Source organism: Channa argus, chromosome 14, assembly GCF_033026475.1.
Source record: "Channa argus isolate prfri chromosome 14, Channa argus male v1.0, whole genome shotgun sequence".
NCBI lineage: Eukaryota > Metazoa > Chordata > Actinopteri > Anabantiformes > Channidae > Channa > Channa argus.
This window is the reverse complement of record NC_090210.1, coordinates 4,991,383-5,018,190: the sequence shown is the minus strand read 5'-3', so window position 1 is coordinate 5,018,190 and position 26,808 is coordinate 4,991,383. Positions and strand designations below refer to the sequence as shown.

The following is a 26,808-nucleotide window of genomic DNA, read 5'->3' as shown; positions in this document are numbered from 1 at the left end:
TACTCTTTTAAATAGCTTCCCTCTTTTTTAGCATTAAAATATATACCCATAGATTTATATACTTTTTTAAAACAGGTCATTTTCTTTCTCAATATCTCCTTGAAATAAATCCTCTCCTCTTTGTGTGAAGTCTATGTACATTTGAGAGTTCACAACATGACATGATGCTTTGAGGGCATCAAGGTGCTCTGGGAAACAGAGACTGGAAGAGGGAAAGCACAGTGTGTGAGAGAGTCTAGCAATCTTTGGTTGCCTGGATCCTCAACCCACCTGCAGGGGACAAACAGTGAAGAGAGAAGGGATTTAGACAAAACCTAATTGACTTCCAAACAGAAGTTATGGTTAAAAAAAAAGGCTTGACATTTTTAAGTCTTATTTTATGTTAAGAGTAACCTCGGACTCACCTTGTAACTTGCTGACCTGATGCACTGTCTGGCCCTGTGTTGCTTCCAAGTCCTGGAGCTCTAGAGAGTCTCTCTTACATGAAGAAAAGTTTGTTTTGTCACCACAAGTCCTCTTAGCAGCGTCAAAACAGTCTGACTCACTGTCTGTGTCAAAACCTTCATGCATGTAGCCTTGGTATGTCGCCCCTGGCAAGGTCGGATGCACAGCGACCGTCACGGAGGCTGTGGCCGTAACCATGGTAACAGGGCCCCCTGTGGAACCTTGTTGGGACGGGAGGTTAGAGTTGCTATTGCTATAGCTCTGCCTTTTAGTCCTGTTTGGCTGAGGCAATCTGCCATTCTGGAGCCTGGGGTCGCTTTGACAAGTCCTCCCAGGGAAATGAGCTCTGTCACTGGGTAAGTGTCTGCCTGACTGGGCCTGGAACCTCGGGAAGCCCTCCTGCTGTTCCTGCTTGGTTGCATCCCAGCATGTAACCTGGGACTGTGCATTATGTGAAGTCTCATTTAATGGTTCTATCCTCCCACTAGTGCTTGTGGCATTTTCTCTGAATGGCTTCACCACCTGCAACAAACAAGTTTTTATTACTTACTTTTAAAAAAACAACATGAATTTGAAGATCAATTGAACACATCCTCTTTGTGCAGTCATGCAGCATACCGTGAGCTTAGGGAAGCTGGGGCTCTTGCTGGCTTCCAGCAGGATGTGAGATGTGGCAGGTGGAACATTGGTGTGCGATGTAATGTATGGACTCCGGTCACAGTACTTATAATCCTCTTCCCCAATCCCTGACGTGGTGGTCATCTCGGAGTAATACTCAGAGTCCGAAGACTCAGAAAACACCTGCTGACGGGTTGACTGTGGGTTGTGGTGGCCCGAGTAGTACCCATGGTGGGTCATGGGTGGAGGAAGAGGGGGTTCGGGAGAAGGTGTGGGCAGGCGGCTGGCACTATCCACTGGTGTGACCTCAGCTGGGGGACCCATCATGGAGAGGAGAACCGGCAAGAGAACTAAGCCATTCAGCATGCCCAACACAGTCAGGATGGCCAACACAGCAAAGAAATACCTTAAAGAGAGAGGGATGAACAATGTTAGTTTGAACATTCGACACAATTAGTGCTAGAAACAAGAGACTAAAAGTAGCGGGTAGCATCTCTCTTTTATCGTCTGAAACAACAGGTGATGATGCAATTTGACCACACCTTTCTTGTTAGGTGGAAGCAGATGCTAATTATTAACTCAGTTGTTTATTTAAGGTCAAACAATACCAAAGCTCTGTGTTAAGACTGACCAGGTCTGCCAACACGCTCTGTTGGTTCTACTACGTGCATGTGCACACATTCATAGTCACACAGAGCCACAATCCACTGAATCCTGTTTTCTTTTCAATCTTATAGTTTTGGGGGTTTAAGAGACTCGGCTGAACTCATGACACTTTTATGCAAAGTGAAAATTTTTAACACTCATCTTAAATTTAAGCATTTTCCTCCTGAGAATTTCCTTTAATGGCACAGAGAGATAAAGTACACAATGTCCTGACATTTCATATAGTAGAACACACATAAACACATTCATGTGCATGATTCCACTTGGCACATAAAGAAGGAAAGTAGCTCAGAGGAAGAAGTCAGGGAAAGCCCAGTGTTTGTGTATCAAAGGCGAGGGGTGTGGGGACTGGGGGCAAATCTGATTCCCCATTCAGTCCAACTAAAACATGCTTTGATGCCTCTACTGTTGCTGCTACAAGACTTTCTCTCGCTCTGTTTTTCGCTCACACTGTGTGCGTGCATCTCAGTGGAGCTCCGAGGAGGCCAGGGGTGGAGGCAGGCCACAAGAAAGAGCTCCTCAAGAAAATTAGAGAGGACTCCACTTAAATACTAACAGAAAGCAGAAAGAGAGAAAGAGACAGTGAGATGCTAACCACCAGCCAGACTTAGAGAGGTAAAAGAAAGAAGGAGGAAAAAAAATATTGTTGGAATGAAGAAAAAAGCCTACAAGGAGAGGGATAATAGCTGCGGAGTATTATGGAAACAAGCTTCTCTCTTCTGAATGAACTGCAATTATAACTACTTGTGCACTTGACAAAGGTCCTTTTCAGTAAAGAAGTTCATCATTTGCATGTTAACTAATCTGGAGATATCTCAGGTTTCTTGTGGTCTCCTCAAACTATCACTGTCTTTAAACCATACACAAATATTTATTCGGAATTCTTTATTGAATTAGAGCACATCCATGTGCAGCTGCTGAAATTACAAATGGGTCATCACTGTCAACATCATCAGCCTTTACTTTCCCGTATTACTCCCAGATTATACTGCAGATTCTTTACACAGAAAAAAAACAAAAATTGGAGAGTGAGACAGAAAGAAAAAGAGTGAGACTTTGGTGGGACCTCCAACAGTGTCTCAGTGTTAGGAATTCTGTTTATATAAACTGTAATCTTTTCCATTTGTTGTCATGGCCTGGGAGATTTGTGTGTGTATATGTTTGAGAGCTAGCGTTTACATGCCTCTACATATGTGCATTTTTCCTTGTGTGTTCTGTGTCTATGTGCATGCACATGTGGCCCTGTGTGTGTGCATGCTACGCAAGTGTGTGTGTGAGAGAGAGAGAGAGAGAGAGAGAGAGAGAGAGAGAGAGAGGGGGACTCTGAGCAGAGCTGAATTTGTTGTTTATTCAGAGCATTACAAGGCCAGGAGATGTTTACAGCCGTATATTTATGCTACTCCCCAGCTAGCCAGCTCTGGCTTGCCCCATTCACTCAACCACACAGCTTCAGCTAAACAAGACCTCCAACAGTGATAGTAGACCACTCTATCTCTCTCTGAAAAGGATCTCTCACACAACCATGTGAGACAAGAAGAAAAAGATGCAGAAAATGCTCTCTCTGATTCCCTAACCACATTCCCATTGGTTCTCAATTTTCCTCTTTTCAACAACATTTACACCTCTTTAAATTTCCAGTCCAACACTGTAGAGGATCCATCCATTTATCTTCCACATACCCACCCACCAGGACCTAATATCCTTGTATGGAAGCCACCCTCAGAGCACATCTCCTCAATTCTCTTCATCTGTCTCTGTTTCTGCAGAAAAACTGTGCTTTTTATGTCATGGAGGCCTGTTGCAGTCTGTGAGCTCAAGGTTGTGGTTTTGGGTTTGGGCTGAGACCACATTCGGCTGAAAAACATCAAGCTATTTGCCTTTTTTCCACTTCGACCATGAAGAAGTGGGAGAAAACACACATTCACATGAGAGTATGGAGACACACAATTTACACACACACACACTGAGAAGTGATGTCTGTTGGTGGGCTTAAGACCATCTGATTGGCTGACCAGTTCAAATTTAGCTCCATTTTTATTACGGCACCCAACATGGAGGGGGAAAATGCCAAACGGAATTTTTAAAGATTTGTTTTGTGTGTGTGTGTGAAGGAGACAGCGAGTTAGAGAGAAACACCACCCAGTGGGTAGCAGAACACTTCCATGTTTACGAGCAGCTGCTACCCACCCTTGATGTTTTTCCCATTTGTTGTGCTCTGAGGTTGGGGAGATGGATATGTGTGTGTGCCCCAGAGTGACAGAACCAGGTGCGTATTTGTCACTGTGTGTGTTGGTGTGTGTGTGGGTGCATAAATAGGGGCATAACATTTCCACCTGCATGCACCTCAGATCCCCCACAAGGCTTCCTAACACCCCAGAGTTAAGCTAGACAACTGGTTCCACACACAAATACACACTCACACACCAGTAGACTGAAACCAAAACACAAATGGGCTGTGGAGGGTGTAGACAAAATTGTTGCCAAAGTGAGAAAAGTCACTCTCTCACACATGAGCACAAAGTCAGCACAGACTTTTAAACACATCCATACAGAGCGAAACACACACACAAACACACACACACACACACACACACACACACACACACACACACAGATGTATGCATAAAGTTTCTCACCTCATGATGAAGTCAAACTCTGACCCTGCCAGCATGAGAACGCCCAAGAGCGTAGAGATTGCACCGTCAACCACGGGGGCAAACATGTGCTCTAGAGCCACCGCCGAGCGCTTATTTCTGCTGCCAATCGCTGTCAGGAAGCCCTGCGGCGAAGGGGGAGGTGGGAAAGAGAAATGAGTTAGAAATCTTGCCGATCACACAAAACTCGTGGCCTTGTGGCTGCGCTTGGCACGCTTGAAAATTACTGCATTTAGTTTTCTTGGGGATCACTACAAGACAGTGCACTGTGCTAAAAGGCAGGTCTGGAGGTGCCAGGGTAAACCAGGAAGCCAAATGTTTCCTAGTTAATCTTTAACTCTTAAAATCTTATTTTACCTTAATCACTTTCCGTTTCAGTCTGTTCACTTAAAATATCTTCAGTAGTAAAAAAGCGGTGAACCTAACAGTCAGACTAAATGAAATCGAGGAGGTGTTTTAAATTGCAGGTGCTCAGGCCTCCTAACAGTTAGTCCATTTGTGGAGTCTTGCTTTGGGTGTTGACTCACCAGTGCGATATGAACAGTGAACTCCACTCCGATGCCCACAGAGGCAATCAGGATGACCACAGGGATGGCGCTCAGCTTGATGCCAATCAGACCCATGATACCAAACAACTCCACCGTCATCATGGCCAAGATAAAAACCTGAAAAGACAAACAACAAATTAACAATAGAGCAAAAATAAAAGCCTGCCCTAAAAGGGAATATGTCTTTAGTGAGTTACTGAGTTAAGTTGCCTCTTCACCCAACACAATCTTTACTTAAGAATTCAACCACGTGGCATAAAACTACCATTCCTCAGGCTAAGACCTTCCTCCCTGCATAAGGTAGGATGCTGCATGTTTCTTTTTGCATGTTTGCAGTCATTTCCTTTTCTAAGTTTAATGGTAAATATGTGATGTTACTGTAAACCGCAGTACAAACAACAACAGCAAGACTTGGAAAATAAAGAGGAGAAAACAGTTTTGGGCCAATAGGAGCTTTTGATCCCAGCAGGGACCCTGGGCTCCGGCAAAGTTAAATTGGAAATAATAAAAGCTGTTTTACTGCTCGACTACATACAGACTGAGTAAAACCTTCACAAGCAGGGTGATGCTTCGAAACCATACACGCATGTGGCTCTGCCTCTGTGCCTCTGTGGCTCTGCCTCTCTCTGAGTTGTGAGACTGTGTTGTGTTGCTGTCTCAATCAGTGCTGCTAAGGACTGATTGAATTATACACATTTTAACTGATTCTAACAGTGTTGTTGTGCTACACTTCAACCCCCGCCCAACAGTCTGAGATCTTGGGATTTGTGTATACGTGTGAGGGTTTGGGGGGCCCTTGAGGACCACCGGTCCCACCAGCTTGTGTGTTAAATGTTGTCCAACTGCTCAACACTCTCTCTATCTCTCTCTATCTCTCTCTCTTACACACACACACACACACACACACATCCCTGATGGATGGGTTGGGCAGGCCAAGGTCGCAACTAGGCAGATCTGTCCTGTCCCGAAATCTCTCCCTCTGCCTCTGACAAAAGCAGTGAGGGAGCTTGAGGTAGAGGCTTCAGGAGGGCAAAGCCTTTCTTGCTCCTTTGCATTTCCTTTTCTATGGCAGGCCCAGCCTACATTAGAATGACAAAGGTCTGTGTGTGTGTGTGTGTGCGCACTGGCCCTCCACAGAGAAAAAGGGCCCCCTAGACAGCGTTATTGAGCTATGCTGAGAAGGGTGAGAAGAAACTGAGAGAAAGAAGAGTGGGAGGAAGGGGCTAATGATGTTGTTGAGGTAGGATAAGGTGGAAAAAGTAAGATGGAATAGTGGAGCAATAGAAGAAAGAACATGATGAGGAGTTATGCAAACGGGACAACTAATTGCCAACTTACAATGATGCCAGCAGTCCAGGGGTTGAGCAGGAGAATCGCACAGACCAGAAAGGTGCAAGCCAGCACCACGCTTATGGACAGCAAGAACCAGTGCCTTAAGCCGATGTACTGCTCCCAGAACAGAAAGGGGTATCCATTAGGGTAGTTCAACAAACCCTTGCGACTAAACTCATCGCAAATGGCCCGCACACTCTCGATGGCCTCTACAAAGTCGCTGGCCTGGCGAAGGCCGTTCAGGTAGAAGGGGAACTGAGCAAACTCCAGGGGCTCTGCAGCTGGGACTGCGAGATAGGATGAGATTTGAGATCAGGTTATGTGATGTTGCATCTCCAGGTGTATCCACTTTGGCCAAAAAAATATGTAGAAGAAAAGATACATACTGCGCAGATTCTCTCCTGTAGTGTCATACTTGTCATGAATCCACTCTCTCGGATGAGGGTAGAAGTTTGCCTGGGAGGCAGCATAGCCCAGAGGATCATTACTGACCCAAACTGTCAGGTAAATGTAAAACACCTCTGGGGGGATCAAACCCTCTGCATCCACCAGTCGACGAGATGTCAGCTAGAGAAAAAAAAAAAAAAAGGGGGGGGGGTTACTTTTTTTTATCCATAATACCACACAGCTTGTCATGAAATAAAAGTTCTTTTTCCTTGCAGCTCTTGGACATACCTGACTGTAGTTAAAGGGCTCTTTTTTGGAGCCAGTCTGGATAAGGAGCTTGTAGGCCAGAGCTCCGTCCTCCGTACCATTACGATAACTATCAGCAGTGATTCTGCCTGCCTGCCAGTCAGCATCAAAAGCAGTTTGAAGACCTGTGTGTGAGGTAAAACACACATAAAAAGAAATGATTGTGGTTGTCATTTATATATTAATTGATATTATCATACAATTATAGGAGCTGCATGTCTGTCTATGTGGGCAGTGATGTTGGAAACGTAAAATGTCAAGTTTCTTTTTCCATCTCTTTTTTCCAGCTGGCTTTAATTGACCTGTTAGCTATTACTTCCTCTTGACTGGGCCTCTGACACGTCCTACCCTGAGGGCACCCACACACAAACACACACACATGAAAAGATAATCTATGTCCCCAGCCGGTCTACTGAACCACCACTGAGCCCAGGTGGATGGGGGTAAACAGCGTGACTGAACTTTTACTCACCCTTCACACATTCTCACCTCAGCACACACTCATTCACTCATTCTTAGTAAAAAGCACACCTGAAAAACCCTGTTGCATCATCTACTGGATTGTGACATCCTTATCAAAAACCTGACTCTTTCAATGAATAACATTACAGAGCTTAAAATCTTACCTCTAAGCCAGTCCTGGAAGTAGTGGAGCCACATACGGGGCAGTTTGTTGTCGCTGCCTCTGACCACGTATCTAACAGAGTTGAAGGCATTGTGTAGCTGGATCAGTAGCCTCTGTGACCGAGCGTAATCAAACCCATCCATAGTCACTAGGTACATATTGTAGAAGGAGAAATACTTAAACTGGGCATCAATAAAATCATACTCCTTGGTGTCTCTTGGCACGATGTCAGTCAGGTAGAGGCCGTCATGCACCATGGTGGTCCCGTATAGGCTAAGGCCCAGGAGGCCCAGGAAGAGAATCACCACAATGGCTTTGCTTTTAGGCTTGAGGAGCAGAGGGGCATATTTCTCCCTGGCAAATTTGGAAAAGTTCCAGTGCAGGAAAGGGAGTGGGACGCACTTCTTTCCCAATCTGGAGTCCTCCACCTGGGCTAGGAGGTCTCGTGTGGAGCTGGAAGTGGGGGTGAAAAGCTGGGAGCCATAGGGGTCTGGCAGTGAGGTGCTGGTAGGAGTAGGTGTGATGGCTAAAAGAAGAAAATATAAGCAGCACATTAGTGCTCAGTGGTATCAAGATTTTTTAAAACTTATAATATAAGGTATAAAGATGACTTTGGACCAAAAAACAGAACTGTGAGAAGCTTATTATAGCCCTGTTTACCTTGAGCTTGGGAAGTGGGGCAGAGGATGATAGAGGGTGGACTAGTGGAGATCTGAGAAGTAGGCGGTAGGATTGTGACGATGTGCTGTCCTGCCGCATCACACTGGGTGAACGCCTGCACTGTGGTGGTGATTTGGGTGCTGGTGGTGATCGTGGATCCTGCAGTGTACTGGTGTGGGTGTGCTGTTGGTGTTGTTGGCGTGTGTGGCTGCTCCCCTCCATCAGACAGCTCATGTGGAGAGAGGTGAATAATACGGTCGGAACAGGGGCTGTACAAGCAGCAGAGGACATCCAAACGCTTGTCCTCACGCCGGTGAAGGTCCAAACTGAGGATGGCAGGGAAGATGAGCAGCACCATGGCGAAGTTAAATACAACCACAATGGCTGCCTAAGGAGAGAAATACAGAGAGTGGAATAAGGTGAGATGAAACAGAACTGTATGTAAAATTAAAGACACCGTTCCCCAGCTGGGGAGAGTCAAGGCTTTTTTTTAATGTCTCAGACCACAGCCCAGAAAGTGAAGCCTTGCCCTAAATCACCAGCCAGAAATACTAAGCGAGCCAGGAGGGAAGAGAGAGAGAAAAGAAAGAAAAGAGGGCTAGAAAGAAACAGCTAATAGAAAGAATGAGAGAAAGAAGTGGGGGGGTGGGGGGGGAGGGGATATATATATGTTGCGAGTCTGAGCAAAACCATCACCATTCACCACCATCACCGCCACCTCCCCACTTCCCCCAACCCCTGAAGCTGACATTCTAACTGGCTGTGGTTTCCAGTGAGTGTGTACATCTATGTGTGTGTATTTGTGTGTGTACTTGTGCGTTTCAGACCACCCACAGTTAGTCACAGATCAGAGCAAACCGCCTTGACAGGCCAATGATATACTGATCCACTCCTCCCTCCCCTCTTGTTCTCTCTCTGTCTGCTTCTCTGTGTCTGTTCATCACTCTCTTTGCTCTGATTATTCCACATTACACACACATGCACATATTCATGTGCAGAGACACGCACATACAAAAATGTTGGCCCTAAATGTGCGGCAGCAATAAAACTGGGTACAAAGGTTTTCCTCACTCTGAATAGATGTCACCTCGGTTAAGTTATCTCTTTCATTTTCAAGGGAGCCTCAGGCCTCTTGGTGTGCGATTGTGTGCATGTGTTTATGTCTGAGCACGTGTGCGGGTCTGGGTGTGTGCAAAAGACATACCTGCAAAGAAAAAGCTCGCAAGGCAGGTATGGGTACAAGGGCAGCCATGAAGAAGGCAATCATGTTGTTGATAGAAGTCAGAGCCACGCTGGTGCCGGTGCGACGCAAGCAGTCTCCTGTCCTCTCCTGCAAAACAAACAGCATCATATGTTAGAGAGAGAAGAGAGGAGAGGAGGGATAAGGAGAGGATAGGAGACTTATTAAGATACCTTAAAGGGGATGTTGCTTCCCGTTTCTGTGAAGGAGTGAGCCAAGAGAAACATGTCATCCACACCAATCCCTAGTGCCAGAAAGGGAAGCACCTGGCATGGGAAACACATCAATAGAGAACAAAGGACAAAGGGTCAGAATGGACATTTGAAGTGTTCTGGGCTTTAAATCAAGCAGGACCCCTCTTAAGAAAAAGCCTTCTGGTGTGCATAAGCTTGGCTGTATGAGGTGTGGAGTTTCCTTTGCGTTCTACCTGTGTGGTGGCAGCATTGAAGGAGAGGCCGACCAGTGAGCAGAGACCCAGCCCTGCAGCCACTGACAGGGCTACCAACAGCACGCCGGCCAGCCCCACGGCCCCCTGGGACTTGGCGCAATCCCACCTTAGCATGGTCACACAGGCATAGGCCAGCTAGAGAGAACACGTGAACAGCAAATATTAGCATAATATAGCAAAGTAAAATATTTTACACTCATTTGCTTACAGTAAAGTACCACACTCACCATGAGCAGGTATCCTCCTGCCACCCTGATGACACTGACATCAGAAAAGGATTTCATAATGTCATTGAGGGTGGTGGTGGAGAACGCGTGGATGGACTGGCTAGAATTTGCAGGGATACTCTGATGGACCAGCTGAGGGATACAAATTATCATTAAATTGTGCAAAAGTCAGAATGTCAATTATTGATTGATTGTCAAACAAAAATGCTGCAAGCTGGTGTGATAATTATGTATACTAAAATACCTTGCTGAGGCTGAGCTGAATAAGAGGCAAGGCTTTCTTATTTTTTGTCTTTTTAAAACATGCCCCATTTAGCAAATAAATTCCAGTATCAAGAGTTTCTTCTATAAAATTATATTTAGGGCTATAAAACAAAAAAGGGTCCCTCTCCCTTTGAAATGCCCATGTGTCTGAAAGTGAGTGTGTGTGTGTGTGTGTGTGTGTGTGTATGACAACTGAGGAGTAATGAGCACAGATGCCAGAGGTTGGGAGGTCAAAGGTGAAAGGGATGGGATCGCATGGCTCAGAAGACTGCTCTCCCTGCTTGGTGTCATAAATGAACTAAAGCTTCCAAACGTGTTAGAGTTGCATCATCATTTGCAATCTCAAGTTGATCTGTTCTTATATTTGAGAACATATTTTGTTCTTAAGTCAAAAAGAGGTATGTGTGTCTGTCACATTACACGCCCCCTATTTTCACATGTCCCTTACTTCCCTCCCTCCCTCTCTCCTTAGCCTCACCATGGTGGGTGTCAGCTATCACAGCAACAGCTTGTTCCTATAACTAGGGTTCTGACAGAGAGAGATGATTGGCCTACCACACACACACATATGCACAGGCACAACTAATGCCCTGGTCTGCCCCGCAATTCGCTTTACAAGGGAGTTGAAGACTGATGGAATTCAGACTCTGCACCGTAAAGGCACATGCAGTGTGTGTGCAGTGTGTTTGTGTGTGTGCCAAAGCAAAACAATCCTGCACAGGAATGAGAAAATGCCTCCTCATTATTTGTTCTTAGTGGTTACAGCACAGATCTCCACTTCTGTCTGCTTTTGCATGAAACATGTGTATTTTAATAATATATGAGTGAGTCTGTTCACACCTCTACAAACTTCCTTTGCCAGGACTCAAGGATGGCAGTGGCCTTCTCTTCATTCCAGTTGATGTCATGAATCTCGTAGTCATCCTTAAAGTGCTCATACAGCTGTTTAGGACTCATCAACAGGAACATAGTTTGGAGAGCCTCCGCACTGCAAAAACACACAGATGTAAGTGTCAGAGCTGTCATACCAAGTCTGGAAACATAGTTTATTGTGTGTTTAATTTGAGCTGAAATCTCCTCTGCATCATCTATCTCAAAACAAGCAGATTAAAGATCCTCCAGTCTCAATGTTTGGATGTCCTTGATATCCCTAAATGTTAGTGGAGCGTGCCTCTGTGAGTGGATAAAGGCAGGTGCCGATTCTTCTAGATTTTTCCGTTTGCCTGCCTGCCAGTGTAAACAGCCAATAGCAGGTGTTATCTAGTCTGCCTGTCTGCCAGTTCTAGGCTGCAATCCCAGATGTCTTCAGGTCTTCTTGGCACAGTTAGCAGTAGTGCTGCTCATAATGTGAAAGAAATGATCATAAATCACATCCTAGAGTAAATCTGGCTCCTGCAGAGAGGACTGGAATCCCATTTCATTCAAGGCTCATTTGAGCCTTTGTGGGTAACGGTCTGGGCTCTGACTCAGTGCTGTCACTCCGTTTGTAGTGGCCATGCCTCTAAATTCATTTGAAATCAGTAGGAAAACTAAAACGCAGGAGAATATTTGATTGTATGTGAGAGACTTGAAGATGGATGAGTGTTTTTCCTTCTTCTATTTCTCCTTTGGTCCCTGAAACAACAAATGTGTAGCAAGGTGGGGGGGCTTTATGTTGCTGTCAGTCATCTTTAATTGGCCTATCCTAGACAAGGGTCATGCAGGAAACCGATTCCTCTCAGTGTGAGGCATTCCTAGCATGTGTCTAGTGGGTTATTAAGGGTTACACAGATTCCACAGTCACAGTGGCTCATAAGCTGACGTGCGAACTGGCTGCCAACTCGGCTGTCAGCATTTTGCCAACCTCTGCTTTACATCATCCAATAAGATGACGGCAAACTCACTTTGTAAATTCACCTGCAACTGCTCTTCCTTTTCATGTTTTAATAAACACATACCTCAGCAGAGCATCCTGGCTGTTCTTGACCCGCCCTCCCAGGATCAGCTCCTCCTGCCAGTGCATGAACTTCCGGCTGAAACCATGGCAACCACCCTGGAGATGCCCAGAAATGTCGGGACTCTGAATAGAAGGAGACAAGAAATATGTTTAGGTTTATCTGTAATTCTCAGTGTTACAGCTGCTTAGAGCTGCTGTGTGTATACAATGACTGAAGTTGCTCTTGCTTGTGTGAGTTTACCTCTCCATGCTCTTTGTTGGGTGCACTAAGAGGGCAGTCAGGGTCTGACGGGTCTAAACAAGGCCTGTTCATGTAGGCATGTCCCACCTGCCGAATCAAACAACATTACAAATGAATATGGAAAAACATGTGCAAATAGGTGAGCACCTTGTAATTTTATATTCAGTGAAATTGTCAATGCATAGTTCAGTGACCCACCTGGGCTTTGTCTAACATCTCCTTAAACCCTTCCAAAGAGGTGAACTGACTCAGTTCCTCCATTAGCTTGACGGGATCTAGATTCATCCACTGGATGTCTGGCATACCCCTGGAGAAAAAAGACATCCTTGTGATGATCATTAACCCAAAATAAAAATGCAAATTTGTTCGGGTATTAATGTCCTCTTGGGTCTTAGCAACAGCGGTCCCTAGTCTTCCTAGGGTCCATATCCTCAAAATACACCATGTAAACACAAAATGTATCTATCGTGACAACAACCAGAGAAATAGAAACATTAATATATTCCACTGAGTCACATCAAACCATGAATGTTCTTACAAAATATTAAGTAACAAAAGATAACTTGAGACGTATGAGAGAAATTAATGAGAAAGCACCTAAAAAATCATATTGTGTCTGCAATGACCTGAAAAGGTCATTTCTACTTTCAGCAAGTTTACTCTCACTCCCTTGTTGTGTTGAGCTACGTAGGAGGCTAGCTGCAGATACAGGATAAAATAGCGTTTATTATCCTGTTACACGCTGCCACAATGCACGGGGAAAAGGCACGATAGCTGCCTGCTCACTTCCATTCCTCAATGTCCTGCACTGAGTCATAACAATTACCTCTGCCTCCCAAACATCTTGATAAGGAGGGAGGGAAGAGGAGACACTGAGAGGGTGGAAGGAAGGGACGTTTACAGTAGGTGAGAGAAGAGGGGAGAAGGACAGAGTCAGAGTCCAATCTCGCCTCTGATAATTCTACAAAGTTTTGTTGAAAAGCAAAACCTGAATGGAGGAAGGGAAAGAAGGACGGAAATTCAAAAACATTCCTTGTGTGGTGACAAAGAACATATTTATGAAATACACCTGTCTCGCCTCCTCTCGCTTTAAAGGATTTAAACTGTTTCGTGCTTTTAAAGTTAAAAGTCTGCTAGCTGAGGATAATAATCTACATCTGGAGTGTTCAGTATCTTGACCAATAAGTAAGCACCAATTTGTTGTGTTTCCACACCACTGGGTATCAAGCGTCGGCCTCATCAGTAAAAATCCAGTGATATTTTTAGATTTTCTGCAGTGAAACAAAGTCGGGGAGAAGACAGACCCAAAGAGAGGGGAATAAAAGAATCACAAAGTATCTCAACCCTCTCTCAACCTCCCTCCAATGGCTCTTGAAGAGAGCCCCTCTCCTATTCCCACATACCAGGTTCCCTTTTGCTGCTGCCTGCAAAGACACACTCCTTTATCATTAATTTTTGCTTGAGTGAACTTTTTGTTTTTTCATAGATTGCTGCTCTTTGTTCTCCCAAGTTTTTTTTTTTTTTTTACCCTTTCTCTCACTCACTATTCTTCACCCTCTTTTTCCAACATACCGCTCTCCCTTTTCCTCTTTTGCTATCTCCATCGCACTCTTTTTAAATTTATTTTGAATTAAAAACCGCAGCTGAAGTGAAGTGGAAGCCGACTACTAGGCCCCGGCATCAGTGGCCACCATGATTTCCCTTCAATTGTGCATGAAAAACATGTAAAACATTAATAAATGACAACAGATGTAGAACACTTTGTGTGATTTACAGGAATGCTTGGAAGACATGTGAATCATCAAACAACCCCGTTCTCCTTCTCTGTGGCTGTGCTTTCACACAAGCCAGCAGGGAGATGCTAAGGATGGGAAAACTTGTGTTTGTTTCTGTATGTGCTGGCTTGTCATGCAACACACTGCTGTCAGCTGGAGACAGAAACATAAACAAATAATTTGTTTGGAAAGAAACATCTGCTATGATCTAAATAATCTTTTATAAACTAAGGACTCAATTGAAATATCACTTCTGACAATAAAAAAGAGCTCTCTTTCACTGACTCAATTTCTCTAGAGAACTTCGTCCCCCAGGAAAGGAGAAAAAAAAAACAACTTGAATCCACAAATGCTCAAATACGCCCAGTCTCCACTGTTAACCGTCTTGTAGCCTCTCTCTGTCTTTCTCAGGGGACTTGAGGCTTGAATACGGCCCATTTTATTTGTTGGACAACTTGGGAGCTGGGAGCCCGGGGCATTACCATGAGAATGCCGAGTGTTAGCCGTGAGCTGACAAAGCCGATCCCCCTCCCTCCACCAGGGCCCCTGCACTGATGGACACTCACTCGTAAACTGAAAGAATGCTTACCATTGTCTGACCCAAAGGGCTCCCCTGCCACCACCACTGCCGCCGCCTCCCCGGCCTACCATCCCACCACCCATTGCTGCAGCCATCTCCTCTCCCTCTCCATCCCACCCTTGGTCGCTGCACCTCTCTCTCACTTTCGCTCTTTGAATTTCTGTCAGGACACCCCCCCTCCAGTCCCTCTGTGGGCTCTAAAAGAACTCTATTACTGACTGCCACTGTCAGTCATAGCACTCACTGACAGCCTACTGAAAGCCCAACTGTATGTCTCCATCCAGCATGTGTTAAATGTTATGGACTCCACCAAAAGCACTAGTGCAAGTCAGATGGAAACAATGACAGCAAACAGAGAGCCAAGACTTTCTATGAAATGTTTAAATATGCACAAAAAATTTAAGTTGGTTCACATTTTCCAAGACTTACGGTAAATAGGCGGACCCTCCTTGTAGTTTGGCCCCTTCCCAAAAACAGTCCAATGGAGTGATTATCATACAGGGGAATAGCTTGTCAATCATCTGGAATCAGGAAACAGAAAGCAAGCATGACTAAATAATAAGCAAAGTAGTAGTAGTAGTAGTAGTAGTAGTAGTAGTAGTAGATGCTACTTACCCTTTCAATCATGACATTTTCTATAATAGGAACTCCTGATTTGTAGCATATTTTGTTTAGGTCCCAAGATCTAAAGATGAGGACATAATTTTTAATGTACAATTTTTGTGGCTGGTGCAAGCATTATCTTGATATAATTATTCAAATAACATGTCCCTAGTCAACTCACTTTCCAAACAGCGACACCTGGACCTTGCTTGCAGACAGGGCAGCTTCCATGTGAACCAACAAAGCCTCCTGGGTAAGAATATTGGTGCCCTCTTCTTTGGGCGTCTGGATAAGCATCTGTGAGGTAAATACTGACTCCTCTCCCTGCTTCTCCCTGGTGTAGCGAAGCTCCGTGCTCACCCGGCTTCCAGCTAGAACGGTAAGAATAAAGAATGAATTGACATAGAATTATTCATTCCGAGGGATAGATGATTAGACACATACATATGAAGACACGCACACACATGCACATGCACTAAGGCAAGAACACACACATATATCGACCAACGCCCTTGGCCCTCGCCAGTGTTGGTTTTGAAGGCACTTCACACACGCCAGCGTCTGGCCAAGACAAATGAGTAATACAGCTTCTCATTGGCTCCTTCTGTGAAACAGATGTGCCCTGTTAGTTAGGAAAACCACCCTTTTGATGCCCCAGAAACCCTGTACCACTCTGCTTAGGGCAGCGGATATGGACAAAGGCATTTTACGAAAGGAGCATAACAAGCAACTCTGAACCACTCTAAACGCATCCTCATCTTTGTATTCGTTATCCCACTTTGCAGTTACAAGGAGATAAATAGGGTAAATCATTTTAGTATATAAATGTCAGAGGTGATGATGAACAGAAACGAAAAAGAACGATGAGGAACAGAGAGAGGGAGCTATGTTATGCTGTGTGGTAGACTCCAGCCCCCTAATTACAGGAGGTTGCCCTGAAAAGAGTTTGCCAGCCGGGGGGATCTGTGCCTGTGCCAAGTGGACATGAAACATGCCGCGCTGGATCACAGAGGGCCCGTCTGCCCCTCTCGCTGTCCCACTACATGACAACCCCAGAGAAAGAAGAGAGTGAGGCAAGGGAAGAGAGGGGGGAGGTGGGGGAAGTTTGGAAACAAGGGCTACCACCTCCTTAATTCTAACCCTCGTCACTCTTTTTCTCACTTACATTGTGCAATCAATCCTGACTTCAACTCTTTTAGCATCTATCTCTCATGTCCTCATAATGCTGTGTTTAGTTTCTCTCCATCTGTCTGTCTATCTCCTTCTTTCTGTCTCTCTTCCCCTCATGTTTTTTGCACCTCCCCCAGCCTGGAGCAGGCTCCTGTAATTGTTGGAGAGAATAGAAAAAAACAAACTATTCAGGCTACACCATGAAAGTGTGAGATCAGGTTAGAACTAGGGGCCTCAGAGACGCACTCCTATATTTCTAAGCTTTGCTTTCAAGGCATTATTAGCTTGAGAATATCAGGTAGCCTTGTTTATTTTCAGTCACGGGAGTCTGGATGAGTAAATCCAAAAAGGAAAATACCTCATATTAGGATAAGTTCTTGTTTGATATCTTGGTACATCTGTTCCTGCGACGATTTTTAAAGTTGAGAAGTATTTGCAAAGCCTTTTCTCCAATTTATCAGTACAGCACGATTCTTTGTTTTTTCGGGTTAAGGAAGTTTAGTTTTATCAAATAAGTTTATTAAGCCACTTTCACACTGTCAGGTACATGTAGAAAGTGATGAGACTTGATGTAAAAACGAGGCATCGGCATCTGGTTCCGCACAACTTCACTCGGTTTCCTTGCCACACAAATTGAAATAAAAACTACAAAATGGAACCCTTTCCGTTTGTGGACCTCTTTTACATCTGTTAAACCTTTTTTGACATTTTGTATGTTAACCTCTGTAGCGTGGGGTTTTGATCCCTACAGGAACTGGGTGGCTCGGAGAGACTCTGGCTCTGTAATTATAGGCCTCCTGAAGTAAATTATAGCTATTTGTGTCTCGTTCCTCCCATCTGGACCACCCAGGCAGCCAGTCCTCTCTCTTCTTTCTCTTTCTCACCTTCTCTCCTCAACCCCTGGTCCGGCCCCAACCACACAACGCTGAGCTTCACAACTCCTCGGCTCAGTTCAGCTCTGCTCAGATAACCACTCACTCCAGAAGGAACACTGTTCTTTCTTTTCATATCTGGTTTTCTCTTTCTCTTCTCTTGGTTTACTCTTCTTTTTTTTCCTAACTCCTTCTCATAAACTACTTCTTTCTCTTCTTTACTCTTTTTCAATCACCCTTAGCCTCTTCCTACTCTCAGACTGCGCTTCACACAGCCTTAAAGAGACAGTTCCCGGAAATTTTCCCACACTGGAAATAAAGCGCTTTTGAGTATGGAAACCGTGGCTTTAACACCCCAGTGGCTGGTACTTTTATTACATGAGCAATTTTGTAATATTAAATATTAGTCCGTGTGTTTGGCAACATGATCAAAAGTTAAACAAAAAGAAGTAATCACAAGTGATCAAAACTCATTCTAAATCACATCTACAGTTCTTTCATTGGATGTTTTGGGGAAACCCGACCACCATTTTACAAACAGTTTTACTCTGTTGGATGCAACATATGAATTCATTTACTAGCTTCACCACTAAAAACACTTTCACAACAGTTACAACATTGGGGAAGAAAAAAGCAAACAAGAAATGTCATAATAAGCCCTGGGATGGTTTCAGGACTGTGGGTGCACAGTGTGTGAGCGTGTATGTGTGAATGTGTGTGTATGTGCCTGTGTGCATGTCTCTACACTGGGGTAAAAACTAGACCCCATTTACTCCAACTTCAGTCATTTCTTCCCCACCTGACTCTTACATCCTCTAAAGCCAAAAACCCAGATTCACCTAATTCTGCAAAACGTGCGGCTTCTAGGATAGAACCAAGTCATTCTTTACATCCAATTGATTTGATTTTATTCTTTTCTATAAAAGACAGATAATACTTGGAGGCCTAGTCCCAATTCAGGACATGCTAGGTAAGACCAGGCCACCTTCAAAGTTCAGTGTGCTAGATTAGCTGGATTAAGGGGCCTCTGAAAGGCCCCACGCTGCTATGGAGGAAGACCCAAGATTGAAGAGGGCTGAAAGTGACATGTATGACATTGTGCAATGGAAATTTACCTTTTTCCTGCTTTACATAGCATGACCTGCACAACTGATTTATACGCACAACATCCATTGATAACACATAGATTAAGGGAAAAATGTTTGCCAACAAGATAAAAAAGATTTCCTTTGGCTCCCATGTTCCATCTATCATTCACATTTTCCTTTAACTCTGTTTTTCACAGTCTCATCAAATAGAATCCTTTTGATTTCAGCAAAAAAGGAGCCAAATGAGAAATTCGGCCTTGGCCTAGCATCCAGTATGACAAAAAAACCTCTCTGTCCTTTTGTCCACACATGGAGCCATCAGAATAAGGACTGTGCCCCACTTGGAGTCCTCAACCTAGTACTGCCCTATGCCTTTCCCTAGCCAGGGCACGGCCTACAGCAGGCTGCCCCCAGCAGATGGGCAGTTCCTCCATACAATCCTTCAGTACATCAGCTCCAGACTGAATGCAGACCCCTTTGTCATTCAGGCCTTCAAATTCTTTCAGATGTTTCCCAAAAACAGCGGAATAAAATAAAGAGAGGACGTTTTTTCACAACAAAAGCAAATGGACCAAAACTTTCCCAGCCTGTAAAACAATGCCAGAGTCAGTTGTGGGAGGTTGAAGCCATGAGCAAGAAAGAGAAGCTGGCACTTTGCTATCTTACCTATAGAAATACTGTGTGTGTGTGTGTGTGTGTCTTCATGTGCATACTATATCTGCTCATCAGTTTTAAATGCAGTTGTATTATTTTAGAAAGACAGAATCAAAATGTGAACATAACAAAACTAAATTGTCACCAAAATAGAAAATAACTACCCTGAGATCAAACCTTAAAAACAGTATAAAACAGTGAAAACAAAATGAAAAATCTGTTTCACTTACATTCTATTCAGATGTGCCAGTGGTGTTAGCCACCACACATAAATTTTCACCAGGGTTGGCATTTAGGCACTTTCTATTTCCATATGTATAGGCTTGCCTCTGCTAATTATGCTAATCATGGGCAGTGTTGGCCACTGTGAAAAATAGTCACATTAGACACTCCACTGACCGCTAATACTGCTTAATGTGTGGTTGAAACATACATTCATCCCTGCCTGAAAGGCAAAATTTTTCCACGTTGCTGGTCTCATTCAGACAAGAAATGAATTTATTGAGCCCAAGAACCATTTCTTTTTTCCTTCCCAAGTACCAAGAAAATCTCCAGTCTCTCCCCATCTCCCTCTCTCTTTACTTTTATACTTTCATGGTGTGAAGACAGAGGCAAGTGGTGCAAAATCTAAGGTGACTGGTGTTGCTTTATTTCACGCAGACCAAAGACGGTGAAGGTTGCTCTTCAGCTAGGAAAGAAAGGCTGCCACAGTATATTGATTGAGTTTTCATTATCCCATTTTCATTTGCAGCCTTTCACTATGTGGCATTCAGTGTTGCCATGAGTCTGATAATCCACTGCCTTTTTGTATTAAAGCTTTGGAATCACAATAACCGTATAAAGGCAAATTTTATGTTATCACTGGAAATGTCGCAGCAACTTCAAACCCCTGTCCCCACAATGAACACTAATACAGGTAAATAGTATTCCGTGTGCTTCCTGTGTCATGGCAGCAAAATATGTCTGTCATATGCACATGTATCTATAGCTGCTTAGTGTGTTTATTTGTTGGGGGGTGGTCCTGCTCTGACGGTTGAAGAGTGTGTGTGTTGGGGGAATGCTGAGAAAGGGGATGGAATGAGAGAGTCTTGGATTGAAGGACGGAGAGAAGGGGGGTGAAATAAACATTTAGAAGTGACCCAGGTTGACTCTGGTCTTGTTTGTTCTCTCTACCAGTGAGGTCCTGAGCCCTGAGCGCTGGGAGTTTATTTATCTAGCTGGGGCACCACCGCACACTATTCACCTCCAATAATGCCTCATAGAGCTCCCTTTCTCTGTCTGAACTGGGGCGCTGTGTGCACATTGATGAATTATAGCATTTACCTGCTGTGCCGCACTGAGGTTTGTTTAGAGAAACTGCTCCAAACACTGAAATGCCCACGTGTGCATTCGCTCATTTGCGCAAACTCTCATTCAGACTCTTTCCATGTCTTTTAATCAATCTGTTTCTGAGGCTCCTCGTATTTGCAGAACACCATGTCTGACTTCACTGCTAGCTGGCTAAGCTAGAACCTTAATGTCTGTGCATTCACGCTATGTGGACTGTGTAGGGTCTTTACCTCCCCCTTTCCTATCCTCTTTTTTAACATGGCCTCTTTATGGGACATGTGGTGCGCCTGCTATTCGGATAGGGCCAGTTTCACTACGCTCATATTTGGACAGCTTGAGTCTGTGTACACGTCTGTCATGCCTCACCCAAACTCTGCCAAGAAGGATGAGTTTAGTTAATGTAAGTGTAAACACCACTATTTTTACACGGAGGCCATCTCATTCCTCTCTTTCTCAAACCAGCTTTTCAAGCGGACCTTTGTGTGGGGAATTATCTGAACTTAAAAAATCGGACCATTTATTATACGACTCAGAATTGTCCAAGCACCTTGTGAAATGAACACGTTACATAGATCTGGGTTCAATTTTTAGGCTTAAGCAAGCAAACATGTCTCTTGTGAAACAAGTCCCTCTCACATCCCTTTATGGAGTCAGGAAGACCTGCACGATCTCTCACTTGACATTTGTTCAAGTGAAACAGGCAAATACACAAGCAGAAAAAGTGTCTGCGAGCCATAAACCTTGCACCCTGTTCCTGCCCCAACCCCCTGGAGCTGTCTTCACTCATTCTTCTCTCCTTCCTGCACCTCTTTTTACGACCTCTCTGTATTCTGTTTGGAGACAATACACACTGCGTTCACACATTGCCCACCTCAGACCAATTTTTACCCTCTCAACGATACAACCACAAATAGAATATAAGACCTAATAAATGTTCACAGTATACAAACTTCATTTAGACTGAATTCATGGAAATTTGGGAATTATAAAATATAATATACTCTACTTTAAAAAGAGATGTGTAGTAGTTGTAGTAGTGTATTGTGCATGTAACATGTCCTCTGCCAGTACTTCTTTCCAATAACAAATGCAATACCCTGCAACAGAACCTTAAAACATTGAGCAAAAGCAAGACCTGTGTGGCTAATGTAAGGTTTTCTGATGCGTGATGCTTGTCTCAGATTCTCTTCAGTGACTGAGCAGTAAAGCCAGTAATAGTCCTTAATCCCATTGTCAGACTAAACACCCTGATACTATGGCTTCTATTCTAACCGACTACAGGTGTTAGAAGTGAAGTCATGAATGACCACTTTTACAGCGTGGACAAATTGCAAATGCATATGTTTCCAGAAAAGCATCCACAGGTAAAAAAAAAAACAAACAAACAAAAAAAAACATATATAAATACAGGCTGTTGTGTCAGTGTGCAAATTGTTGAATGTTGTAAAATGTTTGCTTGGAATTGGAGGTATGTGTTGTAGAAAAATTAACTTTCAGACTCCGCTCTGTCTCTTTCCTACTGCTTACTCTTTCGAGACACAGACAGCACTGCTGAGCTCTGCTTCACAGTGTTTTGGTCCTGTAGGAGGGAGGAAGCAATTAAAAAAAGCCCTGGTGGCCTGACTTCAGAGAAGCAGGCAGACAGACAGGTAGGAATCTAAACAGACACACACAAAGCACAGGCAGACAGACGGGCACGCAGTCAGGAAATTCAGGCAGACAGACGACCAGGCAAGCTGTACACACCAAAGGTGGCAAAGATGACAAATGTATGTGTTTGTGTATCTGTGATTACTGTGGTGGGGGGGGGGGGGGGGGGGGGGGGGGGGGGGGGGGGGCACTCTACTATATGAAGAAATGATGGGAAGCATATGCCCCTAACACATTCACACATTACCAACAACTTGTACCGTGTTGGCACAGTGTTAACACATAAGTTGTCAATTCACAGCTAGTTTATTTTGAACAAATCAGCACACCAGCTTTGTTTAAGCTGCAATCGGGAGGAACTTCCAAAACGAAGCAAATTACATACAGGTTTACATCAGACAAGACATTTTAACATTAACATATCTCCACAGAAACAGTCCAATAAAACTAATTTAGAAAAAAACACCCCTCTCTCTTCATATGAAATCAGCTGTCTTATTAGCGAGGATATCATTCCTTCCTCTTTGTGTTCTGGCTTATGTGCAACGATGCATGTGTGTGTGTGTGTGTTTGTGTGTGTGAGGGAGTGAGAGAGACAGAGGGAGAACTAACCTCTCCTTGTTACCAAACCACTTTACTCTCCATTGAGGCCCTAGCAGCTTTGTCAATGGGCTATTGGTGGAAACAAGGCAGGCAGAAACTTTAGAAACATGGCCACAGCCTCTTAAAGGCACAGCTTTCTTTTTCAGCCCCCCGGTTCAACTCTGTCAATCCCACAGACAAACAACTGGCACACAAACATCTAAACATCTCCTTTAAGGGGTAGCTCTGCCAATTAGCTCGAGAAGTAATCCTGAAGGTTTACACTAACCAGAATGAAACCAAAGAAAAAGGAGATTGTGGAAATTCAAACTCTTGTTCTTTGTTTCTGCTGGAGATTCAGGCTTTCCCTTCCTCAAGCTAATCATTTCAAGGACAACATTAAAAGGGACCTTTTCGTTAATTGTGCCTGGTCGAAATAAATTGGTTTAAATTACGGTGCACGTCCAGCCTCCAAACACTTGCTGCAATGTTTGATTCCTGTAACACCTCCACACAGCTCCTGTGGGAGCCGCTTGTCCCCATCTTCCAGTGACATGGTGGGCTTAAAAACCCTATAGAGTCTGTTTATATTCACCAACTGCTGTGGCGCTTTTAGAGCGTGCAAAACAGGTGGGTAAACTTCAGCTGCATTCACTTATATTTTCTTCTTCTGTGGGGAGGAGGAGGAGGAGGGAGTGGTTTTAGGGAGGTGGTGCCTGCTTGCCTGTCTGCCTGCTTGCCTCTTGTTGAATGGAATCCAAGAATAGTTAGGGACCACACAGGGAGCTGAGGGGGGGAGGGGTCAGAGCACTCAAAGATGGCTAACCATTCACACAGTCCATCTGGTGTGGGGATCAGCCCCAGTACTGAAAGCCTGGGGGTTTAAAAGGAATTTGGCCAGTGTGAAAAACCAAATAAAGCTGCCTCTGCCCCTTAAAATGTACAGATAACCTAAACGCACAGAAAGAGGGTAAAGGGGCAGTGTCAGATATAGGGAAGGATTCTAAATAAGTAAAAAATCACTAACATCATTATAAAGCAAGTGAACAATATTGTGTCTCTTCCGTTTGTATGACACTGTGATTCACAGTCTCTCTCAAATCCACTGTGAATTAATAAGAAATTAACTGTCGAGAAAACGAAGCCGTGTTTTAAGGACACAACTCATTTTCACCTACACATCAGCCTCTAGTCAGGATTTAGGCCAAACAAGCAGACACTCTGTCAGCCACTGAGAACCTAGTGCTCTTCCTCGGCACAAAGGTGGTCCTAAACATTTCCACCCTGTATCTCCCCACTAGTGACTACACTAATGTCAAGCTCCCATTGAACCCAGAAGGAAAAAAGTAGCTCATTAAAATGTGCAAAGTGTGAGCTGTGTATTGTGAACATAAACCTGAACATTAGCCTTCAAGTAAATCAAGCCACGACTGAATTCGTTTGAAGGCGGCCCACCTGAAGCATGCACTTTAGGACGTTCTGTTTGTGTGCTTCACATAAACAACACACACAGGAGCAGCACATGTTGTGTAAAATGAGAGATATCTTAAACTCACCTTCAACCCATAGCTGTTCAATGTCTGTTTCAATGGCTGCGACTCGGAGTCCCACGGATAGAGCTCCAAAGACTAAAAGTCCAATAAAGAGGACCTTCCCACAGTGCCGCTGGATATGGCAGCCCAGAGAGAACAGGAGGGCCTGGAACCTCGCCCGGATCCAAAGAGGAGCTTTCTGACCTACCGCCTTCCCCTAGATTTGAAGCAGGAGGGAGGGTGAGAAAAGGACAGTATTGTTACTATGTTATCATACATAAATAATGCATCGTTACAGAGCTGTCCCCAAAACTTTTCAGAACTTGTATTTATCTGCATCTTTAGTGTGGAGGTCTGAGGCCACATCTAAAGCACAGGGACAACTAATGTCCAGGGGTCTGCATGACATGTGCATCTGTGTGCAGAGAGAGGTGTGAGTTTAACATGTGGCTTTAAAAAACTTGATGACAAGTTAAGGTGCTAACCAGCTAACCACTGATTTGTCTGTCAGCGCTTGTCCTATTCAGTGTGTGCAGTCAGACTACTGCTAAAACTTCATATCCATCACATGAGCTTAGTCCAGGCTCAGGACAGGATTTCCCACGACACCTCACAGTTAAGATGATTTAAACTGCACAGTTGTGGGGATCATTTGTATTAGCATTTAAGAAGCTACTTTCTCCTTTTTTTTGTTTCACAGATTGCAAAAGATGAGATATGACAACAACAAAACAGACTTTGAAGTCACTAGATAAACCAATTAAGATTAAAGTAAAAAACTCCAATCTGGAAGTCACAATGTTTTACTATTAGTTCTGTATTATGTACAAGATGTGACGTTGTATGAGTTTGGTTTTTAATCACGGTGAAGTTGTCACCATAAACATGCTGCTGTTGAAATAAGATAATACCGATGTTTGTTGCAACTTTTTTTGGGACTTTTTCATTCACTCCTGCATGAATTTAAATACATTTTTTAATGCAGTTTCAGCTGTCATGTTTTCCCCTGCATTAGTCTACAACATACAGGTTTCCCTCAAAATTTTAATGTTGGTGTAAGAATCTCTATTCGGTCCCTGTGCTACAAATGTCACTGCTGCAGAATACATTGGACTGCTGTTGTGGCTTCTCTCAGCAGTGCTGAAACACGTCCAAGCATCCGGGCGGTCCAAAGATGCTTTGTCAGATCAAACTCAATCAGTGAATTCCTTTACAGGACCCACCACATTTCCAAACAGACCCCGGGCCAGTGCGCTCTCCGCTGCCTGCACAAAGCCAGAAACACGCACAAGACGAGTGGGGATATGGGAACAAGCCCTCACTCACTCACGGTGGCTTTAACAACAACAAAACAATGAATGAGAGTCTTGTGTCTATTCAAATAAACACTAAAGTTAACATGCTGGCAAAGATGGAAACTCGTAAGTTATCACTTTATTACAGATGGATCCCAAGCGTTCTCATGTCACACATACTCAGACCTTTGTTATGAAACCAGTAAACACAACCCCGACAGCTTCACACTCAAACCACAGATCCTTCACTTGTTCATTCAGAAAGAAACTGCTAAATTGCACTACGTCTGATTTCGCTGTCGTCTCCCTCTGAGAGCTCCGGTGGTCCACGGACCCCAGTTCTGGATCTGCGTCCCCAGCCCACCCTCCCACATTCGCCCTTAACTCACGATTAGATAAGGGCTAAATCAAAAGCTTCCTTTGAAGACTTCTCATTCACATTGACTGACTGAATGAACGCTGCCATTAGAGCTCTGCATCACCTTTGAGATCTGTTTAAGTGCGAAAGCAGCGTGGCAGTAGCTGGGTCTCCGGAGAAGGTCTGGGTTCGCAGGCGGCAGGGAGCGCGTATAACTCGGGGGTAAACCTCCAAAGACGCTGGACGCTGGGACCCCGCGATCCGAGGCCATAGTCCAAAGAGGGGGGACGCAGCGCAGAGCGAGGCGACAGAGAATCGGTGCGAGTTCAGAAAAAGCGACAATAATCCAACATAGGCGACGAGCGCATCCAGCACCACCGGCGACAACTTAGAAGAAGGTTTTCTAGTCTTCCTGGGAGCCAAACAAGTCTCGAAACTCCATCCCCACATTATGTGCCGAAATCCGTATAGATCCTTCAGTCTTCATTCGTCCCGATAGTTTATGAAACAACGTCTCAGAGAGTAGTAGCAGTTGTAGTAGTAGTAGTAGTAGCAGCAGCTTGTGTCTGAGCCGTTCGTGTCAAGTCTAACTCCGATCTTGTAGCGGTAACATTTGGAGAAGTTCGCCTCTCGGCAAATCCTGAAAAGGGAGGTTTGATGGAAAAGTGCTCCGGCTCCCATTGGCCAAGGAAGAGGCAAATTACTTTGCAAACGTCGCCTATTA

General features: G+C 44.3%; 1 protein-coding gene across 1 annotated transcript; it reads right to left on the bottom strand.

Annotated features, from left to right (window-relative positions):
• Positions 1-26,808, bottom strand: ptch2 (patched 2). The gene is made up of 23 exons (XM_067475045.1): positions 26,209-26,808; positions 24,456-24,648; positions 15,736-15,925; positions 15,567-15,636; positions 15,381-15,472; positions 12,795-12,903; positions 12,597-12,683; positions 12,357-12,478; positions 11,260-11,407; positions 10,156-10,287; positions 9,908-10,063; positions 9,654-9,746; positions 9,445-9,570; positions 8,241-8,628; positions 7,582-8,106; positions 6,938-7,080; positions 6,649-6,829; positions 6,269-6,549; positions 4,910-5,047; positions 4,365-4,507; positions 1,063-1,468; positions 405-966; positions 1-270 (listed from the first exon to the last, which is right to left on the bottom strand). Exons 1-23 carry the CDS (start codon positions 26,353-26,355, stop codon positions 236-238), a joined length of 4,467 nt encoding a protein of 1,488 aa, XP_067331146.1. The 5' UTR covers positions 26,356-26,808; the 3' UTR covers positions 1-235.

Excerpts from the sequence above, each read along its gene's own strand:
- ptch2 (XM_067475045.1), bottom strand. The coding sequence starts at position 26,355 with ATGGCCTCGGATCGCGGGGTCCCAGCGTCCAGCGTCTTTGGAGGTTTA. Across the intron at positions 11,408-12,356 it reads AGCCAGGATGCTCTGCTGAG|TGCGGAGGCTCTCCAAACTA; the intron begins GTATGTGTTTAT and ends GTGTTTTTGCAG. Across the intron at positions 10,288-11,259 it reads GGCAAAGGAAGTTTGTAGAG|CTGGTCCATCAGAGTATCCC; the intron begins GTGTGAACAGAC and ends TGTATCCCTCAG.